Here is an 18,301-nt window from a genome sequence, read left to right on the forward strand (position 1 = left end):
TAATTGGAATATCTTGAAAATGCATCAAATTATTTTAACATCATCTTTATAGTTTTGCCAGCATTATATATTTCGAATCAACTACGGTTCTTTACCACCAAATTCGTCTCACTACTGTGAAGAACACCTATACAAGACAAGTCGAAAACGACAACCATAGAACTGATTTTGCTCTCAGTCTTATTCTTCGTAACCAAATCTACTTCGGCGACATACGCTGATGGACACCATTAGAACCTGATACTATATTCAAGAAAATTAAAGAGTTCTGACTCATTCTTGCTTGATGTTGATACTGGGCAGCAATGCTGGTTGCCAAACACATGTTCTTTACAACACCGACCTGTTAAATTTTGGTGTATGCATTGAGCAGCGAAGTTGGTTGCCATGCTTTTATACTTTACAACACCGACCTGGGACGCCTTGGTGTTTGCATTAAGCAGCGAAGTTGGTTACCATACTTTTATTCTTTACAACACCGACCTGTGACTTCTTGGTGTGAGCATTGCACAGCAAAGTTGGTTGCCATACTTTTATACTTTACAACACCGACCTGTGACTTCTTGGTGTAAGCATTGAGCAGCAAAGTTGGTTGCCATACTTTTATACTTTACAACACCGACCTGTGACTTCTTGGTGTAAGCATCGAGCAGCAAAGTTGGTTGCCATACTTTATACTTAACAACACCGACCTGTGACTTATTCATGTATGCATTGAGCAGCAAAGCTGGCGTCAATAACTATGGAAATCACACATCCGACCTCTTACTTTTTGATGTATGCATTTGGCACCAATGCTGATATCCTGAATTAAATACTTTACAACACTGAATTTAAACACCATGAAGTGCTTGATAAATGATGGCACATCACCGGGTTGTGGGACGGAATACAGTGGCCAAAAGCTGGATGATGTTTTGTCAGTTAGATATTTGCAGCGGAAGATATATGTTTGTAGAATATAGTAATTGATTTACTAGCGTGTCAAATTAGGATTTAATCCCTGAGAAAAAAATCCTCTTTTTTAAATTGGATACCAAATCGAAAAATCGCTTGATACATCTGGAAGAGATGTTTTCTGTTATGTTCTAAGGTCAGAATCCTCAAAATATCTGAACAATTTATACTCATAAAAATGTTTGTGTTTTGCCTATCCATCGCACACAAGATGAAGTATAATAATGACGGATCTTAACATATCATTGAAACAGTGGTATGTCATTATAATTGTCTTATTGATATATTAATATTTACCAGAAAAAGTTCATATGAATTTAAATTAATAAAATAGCCCAGCCCCCAAATAATTTAAAGGTAATGGTCAGAAATGTTGTTGATGTTCAATAAAAAGTATCAAAAAATATTGTGGAGGAAAAACTTCATGCCAGGTTATTTATCACGATTTCTGTGTTTTTAGATGATAAGCACGAAATGAAATATCGTCGTTACGTCAAGCAAATAAACATATGGAGCAAAATGGCTACTGCAAACATTTTTACATAAAGGACATCCTCAATCATGCTTGTAAATCAAAATGGCATGTATACACACAAATGATATTTTTCTGTCAAGAAAGTGGTCAGACGGAAAATTATGGCATTTTCTTCCACGAAAAATTTCGTATTTCAATACGTTTTGATAATAAAATCATGGAAAACAAATAATGCTCGATTGTTTCCCAAACCATTACAACATGTTAATTGGATTTTAATGTGGGGAGAAAGTTCTTGGTTCTGCTGACTTGTCTCCAATATCAATTAGTTGTATATATATATTGCGTTTATAGTTGAATATGAATAAGTTCAAAACAAGTACTTATTAATCACTTAAGCGACGAACGGGGCTATCTCACATCATCTATCAATTCTATTCCTTGTTCATTTACAGACCTCTGACAAAACTGAGCAATGGACTCAAGAGACGGTTGTCCGACTTCTCTCTCCAATTGTAAACGAACTCGTCCATAAACAGTCCATCTCTCTAATGGTCCAAGTTCCTGCCTGATTTGGTGTTTGCGTGGCCTCTTGCATTGCGAATGAAGTCGAAACTATTGTATTAGTTGATATTTAGACTATTCATATGTTGTTTGTTTCCTTTGCAATTAGCCCTGATTCATGATATACAACCGATTTTATGTTTTAGAACTGAGCATATGTTCTGTAACAATCATAAGAATGATGCTGATAATTAATATTCACCTATTGTTGTCGGCATACTACTTAAGATTCATTAGGCACAGCGTTATAGTACATTATTAATTAAATGCTTGTGTTTCAATACTTAAATATAAACAATTACAAAAATAATCACACAAATATTTAATAATTTAAACAGCTATGATTTGCTTTATTTATTTATTAGAACGAAGAATATAACAAATCACAACAGAAGCATACGTAATTATATACACAAAACTATAAAAACATACTATTGCAAAATAGAAGCCTAAAATTTCAAACACACATAACACAATTTGGCGTGTTTTACGTAAAAAATAGTGTCTGAAGTTTAGCCGCGGAATGTCTAATGTTTCCCGGTAGGCGCGTTTACCAATCGCATACTTAGTTGAAATTTTGCGTCCCTAATGGAAGTGATCATTAAGTCTGTTTGATACTATTCAAAATACGCTGGTAAAAATAAAGGGAAGCATACAGTTTGACAACAAATCAACTTCAGTCAACACTTCTATAAAGTATTCAAGCATAATTGATAATCATTTGATGCAAGGTGTGATAATTCTTCAATATTAGAGTAACATCCCTATGATTTTCACTGAAGCAGACAATATTCAGCACTAGGTATCCAAATGAGAGCAACTAAAATATATTTGTTGGTGATATATAAATGAATGATTGAATACATGCAAGCAAATACAACTTTTTTAAAGTTTAGTAACTTTTCAAAGTAGAAGGAGCATATGCAATATAACATAAAACGGAGAAAGGAGCTCCATTTACATTGCCCATCGTGAAACAGAGAAGATAAGACTAACGTATCTAGCGCAGATAATATGACTGGGACAATGTTATTTTTTTCTGACGGACACTCATTATGGCTGTCAACAAATACCCAACTCTTAGTAAATTTGGACCGAGGAGTAGTCTCTCCCTCTTTACTAGCGTCTAATACACAGTCATGAGATCCATGTTGTGTTAGGGATGAGGTACGGCAGCTTTAGCACTGTGTATACTTGATCAGCGGTTTACTTATAGTATACATCAACATCTGATACCAACAACCAATGTTTTTACTGTGATGACAGGGTTTCACAGCAGATATATAAGCCTGTCATGTATACACACTTGTGGTTTACTGACAAAAGGGTGACAGTTATGTTGGGGCAAATCAGTCCATAGAGAAATTTGAGAATTAATAACGAATAACAATAACCAGACATAACCACTAAGAGCATTGATGCAAAGAAGCAGGAGGAATTAAATGACTGGGACACTTTGGACCATGATTTGTAAGCTTCTATGAGAGGGACCACATAAAGGAGGATAGAGGGGGAAGTTACCAAACATTAAGAACTTAATGTCGTAGAGTATTTGAGCTTTCAACTGCGATAAAAAAATATTGTAAGTAAGTGCTGCATCGGAACGGGGGACCGTTTTGGTTAAATAATGCTTAAATTGTCTAAGCACATTTTTTATTATGTCTATAACATAGGGTTAGATGTCTCAATCATTCAGCTGCCCTAATCAAGTCAATGACGTTGCATCGAACCGGTTTGATCTTGATCAGAGTCAAGCATCTACATACTCCAGGCTAATTGTGAGTATACCATTCATGCAGGAAAGTATATTCGGAGTCCCTTGTAAGCCGGGTACAAGTCGCATCCCCGCCTGAAAACTCCAGCAGGTGAACGAGCCTGGATTACAAAACAGGAAGTAATAGTATTTGATATCATTTCATTGTGCTGGATATCCATGTTTTTAACTAGTTTTGAGAAAGTTAAACCTGTATCCATTTGGTTGTTGACTGTTTCCAAAATAAAGATTACAGTTTTTATTAAAATCTGTGTTTTTGCTTAATCAATAATAGGCTTATTATAATCAAGTTGCGAAGTTTCAATATGCTATATAGAAAATAGCTTCAATGCAAGTTATTTTATATGACAAACCTTGGATCATCTATCGTCACATTAGATTTGATGAAGGCAAGGAGTTGGTCAAGGAAGTTGAAGCAAACATTGGGCTTCCATGGAACATTGTTCTGAAAAAAACAATTTAGCCTATAAACTAAATTCCCAGCAAATAAAATCATCTATTGATACGTCTTACGCTTTATCGTTTACAACTAAACATACATGACGTAAAACATGCTTCGTTCGATCACTTTGCCCTTGTTGTAAATGATTCGGTGAGTTTTGTGTTTGCCATTGACAGTCGAAGATTTTTCAAAATTTCTGTTCATTTATTCCTGTTTAATTCAGACAAGGCCCCATACCTCCGTGTCAAAGTACATTCAGTATGGGAAGGATGAAACTACATGGACACTCCCTTGTCGTGCCAACGAGTGCAATTAATATATGTTGCCATGGCTTGTTTCACAATCTTTGTAACATAAATAAGTTTAAACTAAACTATATCCAACATCAAATAAGAATGAGTCCCTTTATAATACACTAAACTTAATTCAAAATTAATAAAAGCGAACGAAGATCATGCACATTTCGTATGTAATTCAAATCAACATTTGTTAAATATATATATTTAAATGCATTTATTTAATAAATCATTATGCTATTACTCCGACCATCATTGGTAAATCTTGAGTTTTGTATGTTTGTAGCTTGGTAACAATGCCAGCATCATCACGGAGCCCAACAACGATCTCGGGAACGCCAACAAGAACACTTTGTGCCCACCAATTTCGGAGCTTGTACCTGTAAATAATGAAATGAAAGCTACAGAGACGGACTCACAAGAACACACTCTGTCCACCATGTCCACCACTTCAGTTGCGTGTACCGGTAAATAATACAATGCAAACTACAGACTTAGACGGACTCACAAGAACAAACTCTGTCCACCATGTCTATCACTTCAGGTGCGTGTACCTGTAAATAATACAATGCAAACTACAGACTTAGACGGACTCACAAGAACAAACTCTGTCCACCATGTCCATCACTTCAGGTGCGTGTACCTGTAAATAATACAATGCAAACTATAGACTTAGACGGACTCACAAGAACAAACTCTGTCCACCATGTCCACCACTTCAGGTGCGTGTACCGGTAAATAATACAATGCAAACTACAGACTTAGACGGACTCACAAGAACACACTCTGTCCACCATGTCCATCACTTCAGGTGCGTGTACCTGCAAATAATACAATGCAAACTAAAGACTTAGACGGACTCACAAGAACACACTCTGTCCACCATGTCCACCACTTCATGAGCTTGTACCTGTAAATAAAACAATGGAAACTACAGACTAAGACGGACTCACAAGAACACACTCTGTCCACCATGTCCACCACTTCAGGTGCGTGTACCAGTAAATAATACAATGCAAACTACAGACTTAGACGGACTCACAAGAACACACTCTGTCCACCATGTCCACCACTTCATGAGCTTGTACCTGTAAACAAAACAATGGAAACTACAGACTGAGACGGACTCACAAGAACAAACTCTGTCCACCATGTCCACCACTTCATGAGCTTGTACCTGTAAATAAAACAATGCAAACTACAGACTTAGACGGACTCACAAGAACAAACTCTGTCCACCATGTCCACCACTTCATGAGCTTGTACCTGTAAATAATACAATGCAAACTATAGACTTAGACGGACTCACAACAACACACTCTGTCCACCATGTCCACCACTTCAGGTGCGTGTACCGGTAAATAATACAATGCAAACTACAGACTTAGACGGACTCACAACAACACACTCTGTCCACCATGTCCATCACTTCAGGTGCGTGTACCTGTAAATAATACAATGCAAACTACAGACTTAGACGGACTCACAAGAACACACTCTGTCCACCATGTCCACCACTTCAGGAGCTTGTACCTGTAAATAAAACAATGGAAACTACAGACTGAGACGGACTCACAAGAACAAACTCTGTCCACCATGTCCACCACTTCAGGTGCGTGTACCGGTAAATAATACAATGCAAACTACAGACTTAGACGGACTCACAAGAACACACTCTGTCCACCATGTCCACCACTTCATGAGCTTGTACCTGTAAATAAAACAATGCAAACTACAGACTTAGACGGACTCACAAGAACAAACTCTGTCCACCATGTCCACCACTTCAGGTGCGTGTACCGGTAAATAATACAATGCAAACTACAGACTTAGACGGACTCACAAAAACAAACTCTGTCCACCATGTCCACCACTTCAGGTGCGTGTACCGGTAAATAATACAATGCAAACTACAGACTTAGACGGACTCACAAGAACACACTCTGTCCACCATGTCCATCACTTCAGGTGCGTGTACCGGTAAATAATACAATGCAAACTACAGACTTAGACGGACTCACAAGAACACACTCTGTCCACCATGTCCACCACTTCAGGTGCGTGTACCGGTAAATAATACAATGCAAACTACAGACTTAGACGGACTCACAAGAACAAACTCTGTCCACCATGTCCACCACTTCAGGTGCATGTACCGGTAAATGATACAATGCAAACTACAGACTTAGACGGACTCACAAGAACAAACTCTGTCCACCATGTCCACCACTTCAGGTGCGTGTACCTTTAAATAATACAATGCAAACTACAGACTTAGACGGACTCACAAGAACAAACTCTGTCCACCATGTCCACCACTTCAGGTGCGTGTACCGGTAAATAATACAATGCAAACTACAGACTGAGACGGACTCACAAGAACAAACTCTGTCCACCATGTCCACCACTTCAGGTGCGTGTACCGGTAAATGATACAATGGAAACTACAGACTTAGACGGAGAGCACGTCGTGTTCACCACTTCAGGTGCTTGTACCTGTAAATATTATAATTGAAACTACAGATGCGAACTTACATTAATAATCTGTATCCACCACTTCAGGGGCTTCAACTGAAACTACAGAGAATATCTCACATTAATAATCAGTGTCTACCACTTCAGGAGCTTGAACTGAAACTATAAAGGCGAACTCACACTTATAATATGTGTCCACCACTTCAGGAGCTTGAACTAAAACTATAGAGGCGAACTTTCACTAATTATTTGTGTCCACCACTGCAGGAGCTTGAAACTAAAAAGGCGAACTCACAATAATAAACCGTGTCCACCACTATAGGAGCTTGTACTGGAACTACAGGCAAACTCACAATACTAATCAGTGTCCACCACTTGAGGAGCTTGAACTGAAACTACAGAGGCGAACTCACACCAACGATATATGTCCACCACTTCAGGAGCTTGAACTGAAACTACAAAGGCGAACTCACACTTAAGGTCCGTGTCCACCAGTTCAGAAGCTTGAACTGAAACAACAGAGGCGAACTCACACTAATAATCTGTGTTTACCATTTCAGGAGCTTGAACTGAAACAAGAGAGGCGAACACACACTAATAATCTGTGTCCACCACTTCAGGAGCTTATATTAAAACTACAGAGGCGAACTCACAACAACACTCTGTGTCCATTACTTAAGAAGCTTGTACTAGTATGAATTACGATAGAAACTAGGTTAGAGATTGCAAATGACTTCTTAAAAAGGCTCGATCAAAGCTGAACACAGTAAAGACGAGACACACAACACCATATACTCGAAAATAAGGTACATTGTGTATGTCAGGTATTCTGCTCTCCAACATCGAGAACGAACGACAACGAGATATTTTGAAGTGCAATTGAAACCAATTGAATATTAACAAACAAAGAAATAGAAACTGCTTATTTTATATAACGTATGTGATCGAATACTTTATCCAGAACATATCCTGTTTTCAATACAGCTAGCGCAATATGCTGCGTGGTGGCCATTGAATTTCATCCCGTTCTTCGTCCACTGTAATATTGTTATTTTTTAGATCCTTCGGGCTCTTTCAACATTTTAGTGTTCAGGCTCATTACTCTGCAAATGGGATAGCCGGGCATATGTCTAATAATCATTTTAAATAGTTCTGAAAACTGAACATCTATAAGGAAGATTACTACCGCCAACTTTCCATTTTGTTACGAAATAACGGCTAAATTTCAATTTAGTCATCAACTTATTTTATTAAGGGAGTATTTAAGAAGCTCACGTATTTGCACTGGTCGGTATAGAGGCTTTCGATGGGTATATCGCTCAGAACACTAAAAAACTAAGCATATATGTTTTGCCTTCTTAACGATAATAAGTCACCGACATGCGCCCAACTTACCGACCTTACCGTACAGAAAGCAAAAATAAACACTAGCTATTAATAAATTATTGACCAGTCGCCAATTGTCAAACAAACAATCATCTGATCAATTATAGGACTATATTTTGTAGACATTATAACACAAGGTTTCCTTATCAAATGGATTAACCGGAAATGCTCCAGAAATTGATCACGAAAAGTTCCAATAACTGATTTGAGGGCTGGTCAATACTTGACAGCAGAAACTCGCATTAGCCGTTGCTGGGGGCATTGTCCATGCTGTCATTGAAACGTTCTAATCAAACCATGACTGAAAGTGTCAGACAAAGAGGGTTGTTTGTTCTCCCGAAGGCCTCCTCTTTTATTCCATACTCAGAAGTTTAGAATATAAGACAAAGATATCATTGTTCGAGCAGTTAACAAAAGCCAGTTTAGCCTTAAATACCTTTTGAAACCTGGTCTCTGCAACGCGGAATGTTTCATGGTTTTGAACTCAACATAATGTTCCCCAAAATTTCCATCCGTACTTACAGCATCAACCTCACCAGAGTACACTGGAACGAAATATTTATTTCCTTGATAAAAATATGCCATTTATTTCAGAATTAAAAGCTTATAATCGAAAACAAAACAACCCGTTATAATGTAAAGGAGCATTATACTCACACTGTTAATATAAACAGAAAACAAGTTTAATTCCACACCAAACACCACACATAAATGCACCAGTTAAGTAGACTGTGATAGCCAATAATCAGTTGTCATTATCAAATATTTGCTTTGCGGTTATATAAGTTCATTACAAGTTGCAAATATTTTCATAAACATATATAAAAGCGACTTATTAAACACTTTTTTCAGAATAAAATTTACGTGAAATCATTGTGTAACTTTTTAAGAATATTTATGCACGAAAATAAAAAAGAGTCTTCTACAAACCAACAATTTTTCATTCCAATGGTTCCTTGTTTTGTATATAAATATATTTGGAGGAGTACGATAAACGCGTAGAATATAATTAGATCTAATATTATGTATATAGGCTTCATTCTATAAAAAGAAAAAAAATCGTCTTATAGGATATTGCGGTGCGGGAAAATCCGTTGTTCCAATACTTTACACCTACAATCTTCTATGTTTAGCTAATGTTTTATGCGACAATAATCTCATTTTGCTTAAAGCAAACTTGAAATTATGTACATAAACAAACTTCTGATCTAAATGCCAAAATAGGTCTTATGAGTTTGTCAAGAAAATCCAGTTTATGTTAAGGTGTTATATAAGTAAATGTAATCAATCATTAATTGCGCTTATGCGCTTGACCTGACAGAGTTTGGTAGCATGCGTAAGTGATCCTGAGCTGAAAACGATACCTTAATTGTAAATGTATTGACTTCTTCCAATGTTTATCGCTGATTGAATCTTGAATAATTAAAGGTAATCTAGAACTTTCCAAAACAACAGAATCTTTGTTTGTTTGTTTTTAACCTTAAGTGTTCTTCTAATATATTAAGATTCGCTTGCAATTATGCTGCTGAATTATAAAAAAAGCTTGCCATATCGTCTGCATATAAGAGTAGAAAAAAAATCAGTGTTGACCTCTTTGGCTCATTTGAGATATAATACTTCCTCTTAATCGTAATTGTACATAGACAATAATAACAGCGATGGACATTCGTCTTGATGTACACCTAAATGACTTAACTCATGACACCTATCGCATGTGTTTATGTAGATAATACATGAAATTATAAAAACAAGTTATATACTAATAATTCATTTTCCTCTACATTTATATGTAAACAGGCAACATTTTCAGATGAAAAAATGCCATTCCCTGCGTTTCATGTATTTGATAACCTTACACTTTGTACTCCACAAATTTAATATCGGATTTAAACGTAGAATACATTTAACCCTTAGACGAAAGATTGAATCGTCCAAAACACGTTTACTTACATGTTTTACAGGTACTCTTGTTTGATTAAGCCAAACGTATGAATAACCCGGTGAATCAAGTATTGGCTTGATGTAACTGGCCCAGACTGAGTTATTACTATGTAAAATGTCTTTATATATCAAGAAACTTATTTTCGAGTCATGGGATGAAACGAGTTAACTCCAGAAACTTATCATTCTGGTTTTAATTATGATGTTAAGGGGGTATCTACCAAGTTCCGAGTAGAGCATGTAACGTGGAGTACTCTTTCTAGTATATGTAATCCGCCGAAAAATAATCACAGTGAAGTTGCTCCAACAGATCGAGGTTTTCAAAACCCCATACTTCACCTCCGTACGTTCGAATCGGGACAATGGTAGATCAAAAAGCTTCAGTTGTATGTCCAAAGGCAATTCTAGGTTATTAATTCTAAGAAATAGAGCATACATTGCTTTGTTTGCCTGGCTTAATAAATATTTACGGCAGTATAAAAAGCTACCGGTGGACGAAAACTATACACCAAGATTTTTGTATTCCTTAACTATCTCTAGCGCTTGGTTAGCAATGCTAAAGTTAAATTTCTTCAGATTTCTGGCACCAAAGACAATTATTTTAGTCTTTGAGAGGTTAATATTTGGTTTCCATTGCAAACAGTAGTCTTGGAAACAGTTAATACTTTTTTTTGAAAATCACGTTTTTTTGTCTGCAAAGAGTACAGTGTCATCAGCATACAAGAGAATAAGTAACTGAAGGTACATAATTGTCTCATTTGCATCTACTTCTATAGAAACACTAGAACATGTTCATTTAAGGAATTCGTCTAAATCGTTTACGTAAATAGAAAATAAAATCGGGAAAGGTTTTCTCCCTGACGAACTCCACAAAAGCTTGGGAACATAGGAGACAGATGCCCATTGATGTAAACGCACGATTTTATATCATTGTACATGTTTTTATGACTGTGAGAATTTTACCCTGTAAGCCCGTTTGTATTAGCTTATGCCACAAACCAGCTCGCCGGACAGGGTCAAATGCGGCCGAAAAATCAATAAATGAGCAAAACAGTTTCTTTTTCTGGGCCCTTAGTTTACTTATAAGGAAATGCAATATAAAAATATGATCGCAGGTTAAATAATTTGCGCGAAATCCGACTTGGTTCTCGTTTAATAAGTTATAATGATAGAGGAATGTGTTGATACGTTCATTAAGGATAGACGTGAATAATTTGCCTAAACAACTAAGAATTGTAATCGGTCTATAATTTTGGGGGTCGCTAGGGGAACCCTTGTTTTTAAATATTGGCTTTATTGTCCCTATTGGCCATATATCCGGGAGAATACCAGTGTAAAGGTTTATATTATAAAGTGTACAGAAGGTTGGGACCATATTGGCGCGCGAGGCTTTAAAGTATTCATTGATAATATTATCAAACTGCGACGATGTTTTACCATTCTTACTTTTCAGTATCATTTTGCGAACTTCGTCATGTTCTATTGGCCTATTTAACATATCGGTTTCGGTGCTAGAGAAGCCAGGGTGGTTATTATCTGATATATGATCATTCGCGTCAACGACGTCATTGATATTTTGAAATAATGATAAAATTTGTCTGTAGGGGGTGACTTATGTTTAGATACGTTGCTAACCTTGTTCAAGTGGTACCAGTTATCTTTAGGATGTTTTGAATGGAGTTCTTTGTTCGAAATCGATTTATTCATATTATAAACTTAGATATACATTTAATATGTATTTCGAGTTTCTCCTTATAATATCCATTCACGCATATCTAATCACTTAGATACTCATGATTTATTTTCTTTGCAATTGTAGATAATAAACTGATTTTACTGAATAACAACTATAAACTATGTGCATTACTTAGACAAATTATCAGTCTGAAGTAGCTTTTTCAATCTTCAATAAAACGAGTGCATTCTGGACCATTCATAAGAGTACTTGGTATTTAGCTTTATAACGTAACTAGAAGTAAACGCGTCCCTTCATTTTATTAAAAAGCTATTTCGATGAGTCCGATATACACAAGTTCACCCCAAGCTATCTTTAACTCATTTTCCATTTTCACTGTCTGTCATCTAAACTCCTGAGCGTCTGTAATGTTAAGGGGTCTTGCCACAAACGCCATCTTTTGGGGTAGTTCAACTGAACCAAACTCACATGTCATCTCCAGCATTAAATGGTGCAGCTCTATAAGTTTTATATACATTTCAAGGTCTCCGTCTCAGATAATTATTCATCCGGTTTGGTGATTTTGCGTACTCGTGGGAACACAGACGACTCATTTTAAAACAGAAATTGGCAGGGACACAGAATCCATGTTCTAGTCCAGCAAAACATATTTAATCTCTGAAAATTCATGTTATTGTTGTTGTTTTTTTACTTCTGATTGCAGGCATTGAACTGAATTCACAAAATAACAAAATAAGTATGTGTATTACATAGACTGAAACAAAATATCAGACTGAAACAGTATTTTCAATGTTCCATATAGAGTGTGCTTCCAGGATAACATACGGGTACTTGTTATTTAGTTATAACGTACCTAGATAAATATATACACTTATTAACAGCTTCTTAACCCATCCAAATACGCTCAATATTTCAAGAAATGACACACTCAACACGAATGAAAGCCGTGTAAGATTTAAATGTTCAAAATTACCTAGTGTGTGGGAGCCGATCGTGGCTTTCACAACTGTATAAAAGTTTTCACAGTTGTTATATTGCAGGTCTGGAGTTGGATCGGAATCTGCGGAACCTGCAAAACGTTTAAAGTAAGTATGTGAATACATGTGTATGGTACGTAAACGTCGAGGGCTCTTTTCAGTATCTAAGCCGTTACTTCAATAATATTAAGTGTCATCAATTAGTAAACCTTGATTGTTGTGTATCCTACTTGTCATCATTTTTAATACTTGCTAAAAATTCAATACGCACAAATATTTACCAAAAGAGCTAAACTATGACACTTGGATCATTTAAATTCACGAATTAGATTGTTATTAAAACAAGCCCCATGTTCTATTTAGAAAACCAATCATTTATATGAAGATAATTGTTTTTCCAATTGCTAATGATATTTAATTTATTTTGTGTGCTACATTGTCAAGATGCCAGACTAACGCAAGTTTAACATTAATGTTAATACGGACATTCAGATAAGAGGAAAGAAAAATCGAGCTAAAACTTCTGATTATGTTTACATGTACAATGGAATTCGTTATGTCGAACTCTTATATCTCGATATATTTTTATGTTGATCGTTTACCGATTCCGATTATTTGGTAATGGACACTGCTCTTTTACGACGGACAAATATTCCCAGACCGCTTAAAGGATGGATTGAGATTTGTCATTAAGTCCGATTACGAAAACATAGGCTTTTCGCGTTATCGCAATTTATCTCTAGATCCCAACGACTTCGCAATAACTTAAAACTTTAGAAAATAAAGAGTATTTCTTTCATGCTTTTCGATGAAATATGGGTTTTTATTAGTGAAATAACAACAGAGAAAATATAAATTTGATATTTTCACTGCAAAATAAGGAGTGGAATTATTAACTTTCTGAACTACTTTTAAATCCTTTGTCGTTACTTTCCCTTGATCAAAACATAACACTTCACTTTGAACCAGAAAATTTTATACCAAACAAATAACAAACAAAACAAAACATGTGTGAACATAAATAGAATTTTATATCATCGTTCAAATGTATTTTGAACTGTTTGTCGTTGTAATACATAGAACGAGCTTCCCGGAAATTCACACAACAATTTACAAATAATCTGATATACCCACGCCTCAAAATTTGTCAACTAACTAGCGTGGCATTCACTCTTAACCTGGAAAACAGACCTGTTTTCAAGCAAAACAGACTGGTCCCTGACAGAAAGATGACGGAATATCCATGTATAATGAAAAACAGTCTAAAACTAAGAAAAATATTTAAAATCCAATGATATCCGCATTTGTTTTGCGAACATATTTGACCTTCCAAATTTTCATTCATAAAATGGCGGAGTAGTAATTTAGTTATGTATTCATGAACCTCTTAAATAAAAGTAATTTCGTTATTTTTTGGGGAATATATACATATACTAATAAAACTTCATTGATAACTGTTCATAAAAGCTTTTCACTTATTGAACGGGCAAATAATAAACTATAAGAATAAATAGAACTTATTCTCAACAAACCGGAAATAGAAATGTTGACAGCTATAATTTTGTGTGAGGGGCGCCCCACGGGTAGCGGCCTAAATAACACCCTTTTCATTAAAGGGGGGTAATAAAAAAATAAATAAAACTCGGTTAATGAGCATAAAAGAAACTGAACATTTGCTTATTTCAGTGTAAGATCGTATTTGAATTTCACTCGTGATCATAGAAAAACTATATTTATACTCGTGGCTTCGCTTTCTATGACACTTGTGAAATAAATTAAGATCTTACATTGAAATAAACAAATTTAAACCCTCTATAAATAATATGATCTAATATGATATGCCCATCTAAAACGGCCAAACTATTGGTGAAACTATGACCTACTTGCGGTGAGATACTGCTCAAACTTGCAGCCCCATCCACACATCTCTTCGTCCTTTTCTCCCATCATTTGTTTTATTGTTGCCAGACTCTGGTCAGTGGGACATTCACAAAGGTAGTAGGTACCTTTGTGGAGGGTCACGGCGAACTTCCAGTCATCTTCTTTCGCATACGGGGTACGCATTAAACGATTTAACAAACCCCTGCGGCATATAAAGTCGGTTTGCATATTTCTGAAACGAATATAAAACTTAGCAAATGTGAATGCTAAAAATAAACTTCTAATTCAACATATTACTACGCAATTTTATACTTCGATATGGAATTTAAAACGTGGAATATTTGAAACTGCCATTACTTTGTTTCATTAAGGATTTCAACCATTGTATAATCAAGTGTATACTTGAGATCAGTGTGATCATGTTCCACTCACCTATATCTTTATTAGTTTCTGTTTCTGAAAAACCTTAACCACTCACCCCAGCTCATGGTTATTTATCCATTTCAGAAGATGGTCGATCTGTTCGTCCTTAAATTCATCTCTTTTCACCATTCCCTCGTATCCTTTTGTCAGATCAAATCTAACATCATCATAATTTGAAGGTTTAATGAAATATTTCCTCTGGCTGTTATCATCGTGAAATTCTCTGTTAATATCTAATGAGAAGCACCCAAGTTCTTCAGGCTGGTTTAAACCTGAGTTTGGGTAATCAAATCGTCTAATTTCAGTGTTAAACCTCGCCATTTTGAAACTAAACGATAAAAATGATAAATTCCATATCTCTTAAATTTTCTGAAAATAGCTATAGATTGTCATTAACAAGTCTCATATATATTTTTATTTTATAATTGACATCCTATATTCGTACTTTGTTATACGTTTCACTAAATTGATACCTTCCTTGTTTTGGTTCGGGCATAGTGCAAGATGAATGTAAATCAGTATTCGCTTTGTTTAAAATATTGCAAGGTCAAAAAGTTAAGGTAGTCTTATTCACAGTAAATACTGGTATTTTATCTCTACATTAATCTTCGAAAAGGATATACTTAAAACATTAGTCATCAAATATGCAAATAATATATATAATTCCTTAAACAGTCGTTATAGCAGGTTAATGTTTTAACTCTTTCATGCAAAGAAGGAATTACATTAAACGACATAGCACTAATTGTACGTCTATATGTATAATTATGCAGCTACTCGTACAAGAAATCCTATGTTCCAGTTCAAATTTGATTGTGAACTGCTATTTGTACGTGTCACTTCCACTCACTGAACGCTTTGCTTTCGGTTCTGTATATTTCGTTTCTGATTAGTTTATGTTTTAATGTAACGCAAATTTAACATGTAATTTAACATACGAAACATTTACCAATTTAAAATGACAGAGTCAGAACTTTGAGTAAGTGTATTACAACAGCATGACCGTTTACTTCAGTTTTTTTAAAGTGAGGCTCTTATTCAAATCATTGCATACACATGTATAATAAACCTAATTTTTTAGTGATGAACCTATAACTACTTAACAAATAATGCATTTATGGAAAATATTTATTACTGATAACAAAATTGTAATCGTATATTTAAAAGCCGAAAGCGTAAAAATATTAAATGATTGTAGAATGCTAAAAAATTTACTGTAATTTACTATCGTCTCATAAGGTAGTAACACTGTGTTTTTCTGCACCTTTTTTAAATTAAACTGGGTATAATTCATAAGAACCATTGATTTTGACATTAATATATATTTTTTGGTATATTTTAACACTTGTATTAAGTGTGGTAAATCTTATTTGGGAGTAAGAGTGCATCTTTAAAAGTATGTACAAAACCAGTATTTTTTATAAATATAAAGCATAATGCCAACGACGACAAACAATTTAATTTAAGTTTTAAAGAACCTAAACAAACAAGATGAATAGTCTGAAAGTCAACTTGTACAAGACTGTCCCACTCATTGAAGTCTTGCCCTACACACGGCCACTTAATCACCGAATCAGGCATGAGATTGATCACAGCTCTGATTGTCTTCAATCTGTTTATGAATTCGTCGGGGTTACGGAAAGATAGAAAGGATTGGTGGAGTCAATAAGTTTTGCAATAGTTATTTAAAGCTGCACTCTTACGAATTAAACGTTTTGACAACATATTATTTTTTGTCTTGGAATGTCAAAAACAGCTACGTAGCCACAAAGCCCCCATTTGTTAAAAAGCCAAAATACTCCTTATAGTTTTATATAGCACGTAATCGTTCAAAGGATTTATAGTTATCAACAATTTGTCTTTCACATGGCGATGCAATATTTATAACGCAAATCGAATTGTTGGTGCAGAAACCATTTCCTAACCTCGGGTTGTTGGTGCAGTAACATTAGACTTAACTTAGGTTAAGGGTGAAGAAATTATTACATAATCCCGGATTGTTGGCGCAGTAGCCATTGCATTAACTCGGGTTGTGGGTGCAGTAAATATTGCCTAACTCGGGTTAAAGGTGCGACTACTATTGCTCAACTCGGGTTGTGGCTGCAGTAACCATTGCCAATACTAAGGTAGAGACCGCAGATTATATTGCCTAAACTCGGGTTGTGCGATCAGTAACTTTTTCTTAAACTCGGGCTGTGGGTGTAGTAGCTATTGCCTATACTCGTAATGTGGCTGCAGTAACTGTTGTCTCTACTCGGGTTGTCGCTGCAGCAAATATTGCCTAAACGTGGCCTGTGACTGCAGATATTACTGCCTACATTCGACGTGTGGCAGCAATAGCTATTGCAATTACTCATACTTTGGGTGAAGTAGCTATAGCTTAAACTCTGATTGTGGGTTCAGTAACTATATCGTTAACTCGGAATGTGGGTGCAGTAGTGATTACCTAAACTCAGTTTGTTGGTGCAGTAACGTTTGTTTAAACTCGAAGTGTGGGCTTAGCGGCTATTGTCTTAACCCAGGTTGAAGGTGCGGTATATATTGCATTTACTCAGGATGTGGGTGCGATAAATATTACCTAAACTCTGGCTATGACTGCAATAAATATTGCTTCAAACTGGGTTTTGCCTGCAGTAACTATTGCCTTAACTTGGGGTTTAGCTGTATTAACTATTGCCTTAACTTGGGTATTGGCTGTAGTAACTATTGTCTTAACTTGGGGGCTGGCTGTAACTATTGCCTCAACTTTGGTTGTGGCTGCATTAACTTTTGCATCAGCTCGAATTGTGGCAGCAGTAACTATTGCTTAATCTCGGGTTGTGGCGGCAGCAACTATTGCCTAAACTCGGGTTGTGGCTGCAGTAACTATTACCTTAACTCGGGTTGTGGCTGCATTAACTTTTGCGTCCGCTCGAATTGTGGCTGCAGTAACTCTTGTTTAATCTCGGGTTGTGGCGGCAGCAGCTATTGCCTAAAGTCGGGTTGTGGCTGCGGTAACTATTGTCTGAACTTGG

At 35.9% G+C, this 18,301-nt stretch overlaps 1 protein-coding gene across 2 annotated transcripts; it reads right to left on the reverse strand.

Moving 5' to 3' along the window:
• Nucleotides 1-2,346: 2,346 nt before the first annotated feature.
• LOC128212384 (decapping and exoribonuclease protein-like) lies at nucleotides 2,347-15,723 on the reverse strand. 2 transcript variants are annotated; one of them, XM_052917822.1, is made up of 7 exons: nucleotides 15,343-15,723; nucleotides 14,867-15,096; nucleotides 12,980-13,075; nucleotides 8,806-8,914; nucleotides 4,759-4,888; nucleotides 4,124-4,215; nucleotides 2,347-3,871 (listed from the first exon to the last, which is right to left on the reverse strand). In XM_052917822.1, exons 1-7 carry the CDS (start codon nucleotides 15,606-15,608, stop codon nucleotides 3,769-3,771), a joined length of 1,026 nt encoding a protein of 341 aa, XP_052773782.1. In that variant the 5' UTR covers nucleotides 15,609-15,723; the 3' UTR covers nucleotides 2,347-3,768. The 2 variants fall into 2 exon arrangements, with proteins under 2 accessions (XP_052773782.1, XP_052773780.1); XM_052917820.1 differs by having other exon boundaries at nucleotides 4,753-4,888.
• Nucleotides 15,724-18,301: the final 2,578 nt, after the last annotated feature.

Source organism: Mya arenaria, chromosome 12, assembly GCF_026914265.1.
Source record: "Mya arenaria isolate MELC-2E11 chromosome 12, ASM2691426v1".
NCBI classification, from domain to species: domain Eukaryota; kingdom Metazoa; phylum Mollusca; class Bivalvia; order Myida; family Myidae; genus Mya; species Mya arenaria.